At 42.2% G+C, this 14,053-nt stretch overlaps 1 protein-coding gene across 2 annotated transcripts in view; it reads right to left on the bottom strand.

The window, feature by feature from the left end:
- Nucleotides 1–10,842: 10,842 nt before the first annotated feature.
- sdc4 (syndecan 4) overlaps nt 10,843–14,053 on the bottom strand; it is an 18,746-nt gene continuing 15,535 nt past the window's right edge. For both annotated transcript variants that reach the window (XM_041033430.1, XM_041033431.1), the window contains exons 4-5: nt 13,998–14,053; nt 10,843–13,439 (exon numbers count right to left, since the gene is read on the bottom strand). The exon at nt 13,998–14,053 is cut by the window's right edge and continues 143 nt beyond it. In XM_041033430.1, the coding sequence (XP_040889364.1) occupies nt 13,288–13,439; nt 13,998–14,053 (208 nt within the window). In that variant the 3' untranslated portion in view covers nt 10,843–13,287. The remainder of the gene's footprint in view (nt 13,440–13,997) is intronic.

The raw sequence follows: 14,053 nt of genomic DNA, 5'->3' as shown, positions 1-14,053 counted from the left end.
CCTCAGCAGCTGAGCAGCGTTAGAAAGATTCAACAAAAAAAAAAAAAACAGGTTATAGTTTGGGAAAGGTTGCCTGGTTACATCCACAGACGTGTTCACGGCGGTCTCACACCTCCACACGTACGCCAGGCACTTCACTGACTGACGCCTTCACCCCCACAGTTCCTTTCCAGAGAAGTTGGGTGTGAGGGTTTAATGTCACGAATTCTGGTAGAATACATAAAAACCAACCATCCGGTCGCTGCAGTCATTGACAGTAAATGTAAACGTTGTGCAACACGCTGTCACAACACCAACGTCTTCCCTCAGCATCACAGAGGACAACACGTGACACGTGTGAGGAGCTTCAGCTCTGGACACAGCTCAGACATTCTGCTGTAACTTTACAGGATTAATGCTCTTTGTTTGGGAATCTTAGGAAAAAAAACGGGCCTGGCATCTGTGACTGCGCAGAGCAGAGATCATGGCTGAGAAGGTAAAACGTCGCCGTCAGTATCTGAGCAGGAGAAGTGTTTTTCTGTGTCTCCACAGCAAAGACGAGACCAGTCAGACCAGTATAAAACCATCTGGACCCGAGTTTTCACTGCTCACAACACAACAAACATGGAAGTTTGTATGTTGTTGTTCGTGTGAGAATGAGGTACAGTTGTGTATAAGAGTGTGTGTGTGTGTGTGTGTGCACTCCTACATTGTGCTGTGCTTGGCAGGTCACACCACCATGTAACAGGATCCTCCCCGGCCGATGTGGAGAACAGTGCAGGAGGTGAAACGCGTCCATGTTGTTTTTTCACGGCCTGCTCGAGCGTCTCCGTGAACTCTGATATGATCCGTGTCACCGGAGCCCAGATCACGGAGACTCGGTTACAGGTGAAACTGACTGAGAGGAAGAGGAACAACAACCTCTGAGGAAAACTCAGAGGGTGTAATGGTAAGTAATGGTTCAGAGACTGAACCATTACTTCACACACTGGTTTGTGTTATTCTCACAGTAACTGGTTTTAATTTGACTCTTCATACAACACGTGATCTCACGTGTGAAGGTCTGACACTCGTGTTGCTGCGTTACATGTATGTGTGAGTTTGTTGTATGAACACTCGCCTGGTTAATTACCAGTTATTCAGACAAAGAACGGTGGTGAGTTCAAGGACACTGATAAAACCCTGAAGAAAAGAACAAACATCAGTGTGTCGTCAAAATTGTTCGTGTTTTTAAGCTTTAATAGGACGGACAAATTAATTATCATTAATTATTATTTAATTGTTTTTGTTATGATAATTATTAATTACATATTAATTTATTACAGGACTGTTGGATTAGACTGATCCAGCTTCATCTTACTGGACTGAATAAAGGAGGGAGTGAGAGAGAGAGGGAGGGAGAGAGAGAACCTCCATCATTGCTATTCAGGAAATTCCCATCATTCCTCACTAATTCCTCCTGTCATTGCCCTCGTCTCTCTCTCTTTTCAGTTGCTGCTCTCACACACACACTAAGGTAAATAGAGCCTCTCTCTCTCTCTCTCTCTTTTCATCCCCTCCTCCTTGTCAACACTGCGTCTGTCTTCCACCTCTCACCCTTGACCTTTGACCCTCAGCCAGACTTAATAACAGGAAGCGATGGACTCCCTGCCGCGGTGTCATCGGTCAGTAAAACGTGGAACGGCTCAGCGGGTTTGGCCCATCTGAAAGACTGATCCTGAACTGAGGTCGAAATATTTTAGTTTCAGATTTTTCTGAATTCACTCAAAGTTTCAGTGTTTTCGTGTCTGATCAGAGCCACAACAGCTGCTCGCGATTATTTCTGATAATATAACATCACAACAGCGAGTGTGACTGTGATGCTTCTTCATCCAGAACAGAACGACAGTGGAGACGCTTTGTCCTTTTAACTGATCAATACATTTACATTTAAGCACCTGTGTCCTGGAGGAGAGCTGCAGGACATCAGGACATCAAGACATCAGGACATCAGGACATCAGGACATCAGGGCATCAGGGCTATCAACTGTTGATCACAACTTCAGACGTGATGTATTATTGTAAGAAAGTTGTTCTTATTATTGGCTTTTAATTGATCAGTAACAGAATTGATCGGCCTTAACAGAAAATGGAACTGATTTTTTCTAAATCACAGAAACTGCTGCTGGAACACAAAGTGAGCTGGTTCTGCTTGTTACAAACTGGTTAACATCGCACGTAACTTTGTCCCAAAGCTTTTTAATCCGATATCTGTGGCGACTGTTGCTGCAGTGGCTTCATCAGAAACGTGGACATGTGATCTGTGACGTTCATCACAGGCTGTGTGAACCAATCAGGGCCGAATAAACAGATGCTTTTCTACCAAGAAGCAGCTTAAAGATTCAGCCTGAGTGTGTATCTTCACTAACCTGACAACAGGTCGACCAGCTGATGCTCAGGCTGACTGCAGAGCAGAAGCTGTGTGTGTGTGTATGTTTACATATGTTTGTTTAGCACTTTGGAGAAAAAAATGTCAGAGAGGGAGGACGGAGGACGGAGTAGGTGTGTGTGGGGTGAGCAAGTCCAAAGTTCAGGTGGGTGTGACATTCAGCTGGTAGAGCTTCCTCCACCTCCCCCCTCCCCCTCCCGTTAGTCAGTGACTCACTTTAAAAACACAGAAAGTGACATTCTTCTAGCAAAGTGTGGAGAGAGGTGGAGTTACGGGAAAGGGTGGGTGAAACAAAAGGGACAGAGACGTTTGAGAGGGGTGAAGAAAAAAGACGACACCCTCAGCAGTCACTGCCGCTCGGCACAGATTCCTCTGAGCTGAAAGCTGCATGTTCAGCGGTGCAGTGAACATCAGCATCAGTTCATGATCAGGAGTAAACTCAACATGTAACTTCCACAGAAATGCTGCTTTTAAAAAACAAAGCTGTTTGGTTTAAATTGGATGAACTAACAGTAGCTACAAGTTAAACATCAGTCATTTGTAAAATTAAATTTAAAATAAAAAAAAGAAGAAACGGGAGAAAAAGTGAGAGCAATAAAATGGAATTTTGAAATATTCCCGTTTTCTTAATTTCACGTTTTTGTTTGAAACTTTCAGCAGAGTGTGACACGTCGAAGGCCTCGCTCCAACATGGCTGACAGTGTACAGACACCACACCGCGGAGCTGAAATGGAAGATTATTCAAAAATATTTTCATTACTAGCTGGAACTTTGTGCTTGACCATTAAAAAAAATGACATGAATCAACAGGTTTTTGTAGTGACGTGGAAAACGGTGGAAAAAAGCACTGGATTTGAAATAAAGGAGGAGAAGAAGAAGGAGCAGGTGGCGAGTCGCTCAGGTGTAACAGGAGGCGCACAGTGGTTTCAGTGTTGTTGTAGACTGTATAATGGTGTTATTGCAGACGCCTTGTAATTCTTTCCACTATTATGAAGTTCAACAGCTGAAGAGCCCCAGTGTGTTACCATGGCAACGACTTTCCTCTCCCACACACACACACACACACACACACACACACACACACACACACACACACACACACACACACACACACACACACACTGCTGAGAGGTGGTCACCCTGTCCTTTTAATCCAGCTAAGCAGCTCCACGGGCTCAGAGACGCTGTCCAGGTGTCTCTCTCTGAGACTCTGTTTTGGCTGGTTGCCTGTTCGGAGCCTCACGGCTCTGAGATGTGATCGTCATCACTTTCTACTGGGAGAACTGGGAGAGCTGCATCTAATCCCACACCGAGAGCTCCACTCACAGTGATGTTTCTAACACAGCTCAGTAGAAAAGAAAATCTAACTAAAGATCTAAATTAACTATGACTATCAGGCTAGGGTAGTATTACAATCAACTTCTACTAGAACTGCTTCTCGACCTACTGCGTCCACGTCTTTAGTGAGAAACGGCCTCAGAAATACTTTCAGTTCTTCAGCAGACGAGCTCAAAGGCTCAGGACCATAAAGGCCTGTCACTGAGAGCTTTACAGCCGGAGGCGAAGCCAAGCGAGAGCTCCCGGTTCTACAGGTATGCAGCTCCTCGCTTAGAAACTGGGTGAGCGCTCGTCTCTGAAGGAGCTTTTTGTTTGAGTCGATGCTAAAATTTCAAACGCTTTACAGGTGTCCTGTCATCAAAATACCAGACTTTGTTCTCTGCTGTTGCAACAGAGACATGCAAGGGCTGATGGGACTTTAACAGCAGCTGGTCCATGTAAGCAGGTAGCAGCACGCTGTGTCGTGGAGGACACTTTCAATGTTAATGCCAGAAAAGTTTTCATAAATCTATCAGCGAACAAAGGAAGATGCACGGTCTATAACCTCAGAGGTGTAATTTTATGAGGAGACAGAGAGAAATGTTATTGTGTGATTCACTCTGCGAAGCTTAATGTTCTGAACCAGGAGGCAGCTGGCTCTGCTTCTAGCTAAGCTAAGCTAATCATCCCCCTGTTCTAGTGTCATGTTTAGTTCACAGACACGAGTCCCAAAATGTGGAACTGCTCCTTTAATCAGAGCCTCTTCCTTTGTTTTATGTTCACATTCATTTCCTCTTCTTTCTTCTTCTCCTCTTTATTTTCTGTCTCCTTTCACTCCTCTTCTCTCCTGCACCAGTTTTCAGGGAACTTTTTAAACAGTGACGATAAGAACTGAAAGACGAACAAAAGCGAAGTCAGGTGCCTTCGAAAACATGTAGTCCTTTTGTCCTTGGATCACGTGGGCGTGTGTGTCTGTGGGTTATGGGAACACACACTGCAGCTGCCGGCCTCCCTGACTACCAGCCGTCAAACAAAAAAAATTCTTTTCAAAACCAACCTTAGGAACCAGCGGAGAGATGATTAAATTCTCCATGCACGGAGTTCAAAAGCAATAAAAAATGAAATGAAAACACAGGCAGTGTGCAACACAAAGGCCTCATTGTTGCCCAGCAAAGGAATGCGTGTGTGTGTCTGTGTGTGTGTAACTGTGGGCAGAGGCTGGGAGGAATTTGAGTTTTTGCATGGAGACAAAAGGTGGCCTATGACAAGGAGAGACGAGAGAAAGAGAGGCAGCGAGGATGAGGCACAGAGAAAGGGAAAGCGAGAAAGAGACATTCATCTGTCTCCATGCTAACACTTTAGCATACATGTGTTAGCAAGAGCCAAAGAAAAGTGACTAGTTTTTAAAAGTTCAGATTCAGGCTGCGTGGTGAAGGCAGAGTAGCCGACTGTGTGTGATGTGCATCGGCTCCTACATCAAACTATTTAAACCTAATTTTCTTGTTGGGGTCCTGAAGACCCCGAGTCATCTTGAGCAGCTCAACAAAACATACTTAACATTGTTTTATCAGAGTGATTCTTCGTGTCTTTAACACATTTTATGTGAAATGTTTGCTTTCGAATTGATGACATTTAAAGAAATATTTCCTTAAATGGTGTAAAAACTACACTTTAAGTCTGTTTCCATATTTTTCTGCCTTCATCAAATGTGAAAGTCCAGTTTGTGTCAAAGAAATTTGTTCCCAATAATATATATCTACAAAAAAAAATCCCCACATTGGTTCATTTTTTAAATAATTATTAGACATACAGTGGTAGGGTCTGTGGGACCAACACAACAAGGAAACAAAATGTTGAGATAAAAGTAGATCTGAGGGTTTCAGCATGACAGTAAATGTTACGGGGCACAGATCAAGTCATGTATATAAGCATAAACACAATTATCCATGAGCCTGCGAAGTCACCTACACACAAACACACACACACAGACACATACTGAGAACCTCATTTCCTGTAATCCCTCGTCACCTGACCTCTGACCTTTGTGAGGGTGTTGACAGATTTAAGACCCCCTACTTCCTCTGTGTCTGTGTGATCTGCTCGGTAAAGGGGTCTCAGTTAAACCCTCTGCACAGACGTTTTGAAAATGATTACATCAAACTGAGAACTAAAAACATCCTGAATGACATTTCTGCATCTTAAAATTTATGTTGGTTTTCAAAAGCAAAGGCCTGAAAGTAAATTAGTTTATTTTACACTGAGATCATCTGAGTGAATTTCAAGCCACTGGGACTAAATATATGTTCTCTGTGGAAATTAGTGTGACTCTGAATTCTGCTGATATTCTATAATTTAATGAGCCTGTGATGTAGATGTGGTGGATGCATATACTTTTTACTGTGGACAACCTCTGTTCAGCGGAGGGATTCAGCAAATGGTCATTTTTATCACAATTAACACTGAGGACGTACAAATTATCTGTTCATATTATTACTAATTGTCCAACTCATCCAACCAAAACCTCTGCTCTTCTTGAGTTTCCTAAAACTGGAGTGTCCCTGTGGAGGTGAAAGGATGTTTCACCTCCACACAGAGGAAGAAAAGTTACACAGCTGAATGAGCAGATTCAAATCTGGGCACACATCAACAACAACAGTGGTGATCTGTTACAACAACGTCAGAGTTTCCTTTATGCAGAAACGTGATCAAGAGTGAACAGCGAAGTACAGTCACCTGGAATTCCACTGACAGTTACTTCCTCTACATCCTCCCAACATTCAAACCAGCAGCAGCAAAGAAGGAAGACATTTTTCCAGATGCAAATCATCAGGAACTAAAAACACCTCACGGAAAGTTACAACAATTTATTAATCGCCATGCTCCAGTCTCTTTTGCCCTCTGGACATTTGTTGTCCTCGAGCTGAGAAGCACCTGGAAGATGCCCTGTTTTTATTTGTCTTTAATTTGATGCAATTTGTTTTTATAATTTTTCACTGTAATTCTAATTGTTTCCGTTTGACTCCAGCACGGTCCTGACAGATTGTGTTTCCTTCCTCATGAAAGCAAAGAGCAGCAGAGATTGTGGCAGATAAAGAGACAGATGTTGAAATGTCCTTTTGCAATCGTCGGTTCCTCTAACTGAGATGCTCCGTGAATAAAAGAGAACTGATGGAAGGAGCTCATAGAAAAAACACTCGGCCTGGTGCAACATGTTCTGGAAATTCCCATAAATGCTCCTAATGACACACACAGTGTAGTGTGTGAAGGTGTGTGTGTGAACACGCATACTGTAAGCTAAAGATTGTCAAATTGAGATAAGAAAAGAATGTGTTGACTGTATATGTTGAGATTTGTGAAGTTCCAAATTCAGAACAAACACACACAGTAGACACACACACACTGTAACTGACAGTCACTGTGTTGGTTGGTTGATCCACCACTTTGGTTCAGACTGAGCGAATCTTCAGGCCAATAATTTATTTTCTCCAATCTCAAACATGGAGACAATTCAACGTGTTTAGAATAGACAAATAAAAGCATTAGAGCAACATTCAAAACAATAAAAACCTGAATAAAGGTAAAACAAAATGAGAATTTTGTTTATATCCATTGTGCCCCCAGCGCAGTAAATAACTGCACATTTAACAACCCTCCCATCAGCCTCAGCTTAATGTTTCACTGCTAATCTTTACAAGCTAAAACAACAGTATGCGAAAATGCTAAACTAAGATGGACATGGTAAACATCAGCATGTTACCTTTGGCTCTGTGAGCATGTTAATGTTAGCATTTAGCTCAGTGCACTGCTGTGACTCAGCAGAGTTTCACAGAGCTGCCAGCGGAAAGGTAGATTCTTGGTCTTGTAGTAATTTGTGAGGAATATGTTCAACTAATTCACTGCCTGAAGGTTTATCTCAGCAGTAACCACAACCCTTCCTCTTAAACTGATCTCACTTTAAACAAAAATGTCTTGGCCCTGAAATAGCCGTGTTAACATTGTGGGGACCAACTCTTTGTCCTCATATGGGAGGATGGGAGGTGAGTCCTCACAACATTACTGTCCCCACATTCCCCTTATATGTGCGCACATACATGAAAAGCAAACAGTACCTCTGTGAGCAGCTGCTGCTGCTGTGGAGACCTGAAGCAAAGCACGTACACTTTACCTGCTCAGCATCCAACAGCAGCAGAACTCACGTACGTAGGTGGAGCTAGATGAAAGAGAATCGAGAACTAAGTAAGCAAAATTTTAAAAAGGTTTGGGAGACTCTCAAAACTGCACTTTAACCTTCGCCTGTGCTTGTTTCTGGCTCAGAACAGCCTGAACAAACAAGTCCACTGCAAAGTTTTCTCTCTTTCTGCCCTTTGGACCTGTGTGATTCATCCTGTTTGCCGTGTGTGAACATAATATGAAAGAAAGTTTTACTGATTGTGTGCATGTGTGTGTGCGTGTGTGTGCGTGTGTGAAATGAGAGTAAAAGATGATGTATGAATATGGGTTTGTGTTGGAATGTGTGTGTGTGTGTGTGTGTGTGCGACTCCCAGCAGTGTTGTACTCGTCAGTGATTTGGCGTCACCTGTGTGTGTTTTTCCCTGCAGCACAGAGGCTGACAGGCAACAGCTTGTCTGTTGGCTCTGCATGAATGTCAACAACACACACACATGCAGGACTCTATTTTTATTCACTCACCGTATGTATTCGAATATCTGCTCCAGCCAATCTTTCGTTTTCATTCTGGATTTTTGAAGCTGTTGCTCACTTCATTTGCTTCTTGGACAAATCTCCGTCAGGCTGTAGGATGCACCACAGCACCATGTTTGCCTCCTCTGGTGTCTATATTTAGAAAATATAACGTGTCCTACCATTGTTCAGCAGATGACGCCCGTACCTCCAGCTGAACCCTGGTAATCCATGCTGTTTTAAAATCCCAGATGCCAAAAAGCCTCCTACAGCTAAACCAGAGTAAAACTAATCTTCGGCCCTGCGGACTGCTCTGTAACCACAATCCATACTCTTGGGTCTGTGTCAGTAAATGTAAATTCCTAAGCAAGAAATCTCTGTGTTATTTTCAGAATCAGCTTTGTTGGCCAAACATGTTTGTGCATACAAGGAATTTGACTTTGGTTTCCAGTGGCTCTCAATGAACGTACACACATATGCAGCTCCAGTAAAAGTGTCCAAGGAGGTACACATGAACACACAGCAACATCTGGTTTACAATCTGATAAACAAAAACAAAAATGTTATAAATTTACTCTGTTGGTTCCTGTCTTTTTCAGAAGAAGCAATTTCTTCTGTCAAAAGGTTAATTTCTTGGCTTTATGATCTTATTTTCTTCTCTTCTTGTGCAGAGGTCAGAGTTGGTTTCAGAGCCGCGACCCTGGAGCTAACAGGAATTCAATATCTTTCTGAAGAGACTGGAGCATTTCATATTATGCGTAACCCAAAACTGCTTTGATAACTTGACATCAACACCCTCCGAGCTTTGTACGTCTCAGCTAAAGATCCTTTCCTTTCCTCAAACTCTCTACATTCGTCACAAGTGACAGTCTCATCACTGTTTCTTCTTTCATCACATCCAGTTTCTGCTGCAGTACGTCTTCTGTCCGTCCTTTGTGTCCCTGACAGCAAACAGCAGACAAAAAGGCACAGGTGAGTCCTGACCATGAGAGACAATGGAGGAAATCCAACACCAGGACTGTCGTCAAAGGGTTGAAAAAAAGTCACGATGTGGCTTCATGCACTGCAGCTCACGTACACGGACTCTGAGGTTAGATGTCAGTTAATGCTAATCAGCTGTCAATAAGGCCTCCCAGTATTCTGAAAGGGATAAAATACTATTTATTACTACCAATAATGCTATGCAGCTTCAAAATAAAATGTATAACCCGTTTCTTTATTCACTGAATGACACTCAGTGGCTTTTTGTTCCCTGTTCCAGAGCAGATGTTCTGCTGCAATCCGCTGTTTTTCTGAAATCTTCAGGATTTTATTTTTAATGCCCTTTATGAATTTGATGTTTTTACTCACTCTTTGACAGGTCACATGACGAGGGCTCGAGAGGCAGCACGTCTGATGTGTCGTTATCCACATAACCCTCTCACTCGGGAAACAAACCAAGAACGGGACAAAGACGACATTTTAAATGTTAATGTGCATAAAAATAGCTTTATTTCCAATAAATCACAACCTGCATGCAGAAGCCAATGATTCATTGGCTTCTCCACTCCACTGGTGATTCACATGTGATATCTGTGACATTAAGCAGCAGAACAAACATATCTCTCCCATGCTCACTGACCAGACCTGAGGCCGATTACCAACTGAAATGCTGGAACTGGGAAGTTTTCGTTTGCTGAGTTGACAGATTATATCCAAATCTAATCAGAACGACTGCACATATCAGCATTTCTCCAATTAAATGTTTCTTTTTTGGGGAGGTAAAGGCCTTGAACAAGTATCAAGACTCGCCTCTAACCGGATCGCAGCTCGTGACGGCGGTGACCTTTCATTTCCAAATCCATGTTAGCAAATTGATCGCCTTCCTTTTTGGATACGAAGGAAAAAAAATTAACAAAATGCAACAGTAATCAGCCCAGGTCTGCTACTGACGACATGGCTCATCGGCACAACATCCCCTGAACAACGAGATGAACACCAACCACATAAGCAATCCTTCTACAAACAAACAAACAAAAAAGAAAACATAAATACAAAAGCAAAAACAAAAAGTCTAAAAGATAATAGAAACTCTTACAAAATAAAAAGTTTCAAAACTATTTGCTTCTGAAAATCTCAAACTAGTGTATATAAAACTTTTAAAATCACATATACAACAGCTTAAAAAGGGGGAAATACCCCAACCTGAAAGAAGGCAATAAAATAATTTGACAGTTAAATTAATACAAAAAAAAGGAACAAGTTGATCTACTGGAGAAAAAAAAACAAACACTGGAGAACAATGAGAGGAAGTTAGTATTAGCATTGGTAGTATCAAAACTCATTTACATTTACAATAAATCACAGGAACGTTACTGCTCGGGCAAAACAAAAATAAAACAGGAAAAACAATTTGGCATTTAAATATTTGGTAGATATTTGTTGTTGCCAGGGTGTGGCTAAGTACCAAGTTTTTTTTTTTTAGTTTTTTTTTTCAATCATTATTATTTTTTATCTAATGACTATATACAAATCCTTGGTAGACCAGTCTGTCTGCTGCCAGCTTCAGCTAAGAAATGTGAGCATCCAACCTGTTCATGATGGCTTAAGTGACTGCTCATTCACCCCATAACGAAAATAAAATATAAAACTAACAACAAACTGTCGGTGTAGCTTATTGAGAAAGCGTCAACTCCATGAGTTAAAAAAGTACCAAAAACTACCAGTTTCTCCGATCACACAGCTTAACGTTTCTTTTCACTGGACAAATGGTCACAAACATTTGTTGATCCATGAATAAAAACGTTGAATGAATGAATGAATGAGTGAATAAGCAGGTGTGTGCCTCACTGGTCAGCCATGAAGCGAGAAGCTTCACGGATAGAAAGAGGCTGAGTTAAAGGAACAGTTCAAGGCTTATTTGCTCTCTGGCCGACAGAGAAGAAGATTGATACGACGCTCACGGCTGCCCATTAAATATAAGGCTACAGTTAGCTTAGCACAAAGACTGGGAACAACAGTTAGTCTGGCTCTGTCCCGGCATCAGCCTCCTTTGTTTGATCAGCATAAAAACTGAAATGAAAAAATTACGAAGTCCAGTGTGTTCAAAGCTGCATTTATGTCATATTGGAGTATTGTAATTTCATGTTTCTGACGTGTTTACGAAAGTCTCTCTAATCATAAAACAGTTGTCAGCTGTCCAATGATGTGAACACTCCCAGTTGTTAACGTGCATTAGAGAAGCTGGTGGGTGGATTTTATCCTGTTGGACAGATTCAGACTCGCTGTTTCCCCGTTTTCAGCCTTTGTGCTAAGCTAAGCTAGGCTAGGCTAGGCTAAGCTAAGCAGCTGCTGGCTGTAGCTTCATTTTCACTGTGCACACATGAGCATGGGATCAGTCTGAACATTGAACTCAGCAAAACAGAAGCTCATTCCCCAAAGCCTGAACATTATTGTGAAAGAGGGTCAGCAGCTACCGTCGGCATGGTGTTGAATCTTTGCTCCCTTCACACATGACTGAGCTCTGTGTGTGTGTGTGTGTGTGTGTGTGTGTGTGTGTGTGTGTGTGAAGAATGTAGGTGTGTTACCGTGTAGGAGCTTGCTGGTTTGACTTAACCATAATAACAGAAAACAAACCCCAGAGGCACAGCGGTAATTATTATAGTGAGAAAACGTCTTCCTTTTGAAGTACTCTCCAAACTGGCAGCAAAGGACAACACTGTGCTATGCAAGTGTGTGTGCGTGTGTTTGACTATGTGACCTGGGTCATACAGTATTTGCAAATTCTTTTTCCGGAGTAGTTTAGCTTACTCTTCTGGAGCTACGTGCCAGACGTTTGGGACTTTCCCGTGGAGGAGATACAAAACATGGCAGAAGGTTTGAAGGAAAAAGTCTTTTAAAGGTCATTTTAATAAACTCTGCTGCATCTGAAAGTTTACAGAACATGAACTGAATCATCCCTCAGTGTTCGTTCAGCACTTTGTGCAGGAAAAAAAAGGCAGAAACAACCATTTGCAAATACGTCTTGACCCCAGTTTGATTCTCTTTTCCTCTGTATAACTTTAGGAGAGCTGTAAAAATATAAATGAACAACTATTGTCAATATTATCATCAGTTCTAATGGATCACAACATAAAACCACACAGCATTATAGTGATGCAGACCTTTCTGAATCAAAATTAGTTTGAACAACGGGAACTCTCTTCTTTCTTTAAAAGAAAAAAAAAACTGAAATGTCTTAAATCTCTCTGCGTTACAAGGAGTTTGTTTTAAAAAAAAAAATAGATCAAATATAAATGTTCACTTAAAAATCATTTGCCTCAGTCGTGTGAGAAGCTTCAGTCCAAGAAACAGATTGAGAGGAGGAGGGGAAATAAATAACTGGACTGTTAATGTGTACCGGCACGAGAATCATTGCACAGTGTTAGTGTTTTTAACTGGAAGCTGGAGGAAGATAAGAACGAGGAGGAGCTGACGTTCTCCGAATCCTCAGTTTCTAAGTTCTGCTGTTCGTCCTTTTTTTTTTTTTGACGTGGGGGCAAATCATAAAAACAAGACCAAAAATGATCACAGTGTACTGCAGCTGAAAGAGTCCACTCCTGCTGCTCCTTTTCCTTGTTTGAGAAAACCAAAAGAGAGGGACGAAGTGGACCAACAAAGCCTCTGATTGGCTCAGACAGCACCAGTAACATTAGTATGCATCAGGTAGGAGGAGTCAGTCAATCGATTGCGTTGTCGGGGCTTCTCTCCCGTTTGTTATCGAGCGTCACGCTGCTGTACAGTCAGAAGAAAAGTGAGGAGGAGGATGACCATGATGATGAGGCACTGGCCCTGATCGGGCGAAGGGAGCGAGGTGTGTGTTTGTGTGTGTGTGTGAGGTCGGGCAGGGGGGTGGAGGTCAGGGTCTACGCGTAGATCTCTGTGGTGGGGGCCTTCTTGTAGATGGGCTTCTTCCCCAAATCGTAGCTGCCCTCGTCCTTCTTCTTCATGCGATAGATGAGGAGGAGGATGAGCAAGACGGCGAACATCAGGCCGACGGCGCCGCCCGCGATCAGAGCTGGAAGAGACAGATAAAGGAGAGATGTTAGACTCTTTAAAATACAGAAGGAAGAGGAGAACAAAGACGCAACCATCAGACCTGCTGTCATTATGGAGAGGACGTTTGACTATTACCTGACATTTTACAGAATAAGTGAATTGACCATAAAAAAAACAAAGCAGCTTCATCGTTTCTCTCTTTCTCCTGTACCACGATTTTAAGTATTAGTTTTCAAACCAACAAATTATGAGTAATTCAAGTCTGAGAAAATCATTATTCTAACATATGACTGCAGGTGTTGCCAGTTTAGATCTGACACAACACATCTGATCATCTAATGTCCCTTCATCAATATTAAAGCTGTTTGCATCCAACTGAAATTACAGTCGACGGTGTAACTCAATCCTCTCCTGACAAAAGCTGGAGAAAAGGTTTTCAGTCTCATTCTTGACCTGCAAACATTTTTTAATTCTTAACTGAAGTTGAACTGAAATGGAAGTTTGTCGGGCAGGACGACAGTTTCACATTTTTAATTGGAAATCCTACATCCTCACTCTCTTCGGGATGTATACTGACCTGCGAGGACCTCCGTCTTGTTAAAGATGCTGTCTTCGCTGGCATGGGACATGAGG

This window comes from Toxotes jaculatrix, chromosome 3, assembly GCF_017976425.1.
Source record: "Toxotes jaculatrix isolate fToxJac2 chromosome 3, fToxJac2.pri, whole genome shotgun sequence".
Taxonomy (NCBI): Eukaryota; Metazoa; Chordata; class Actinopteri; family Toxotidae; genus Toxotes; species Toxotes jaculatrix.
This window is presented reverse-complemented; position numbering and strand designations above follow the sequence as displayed.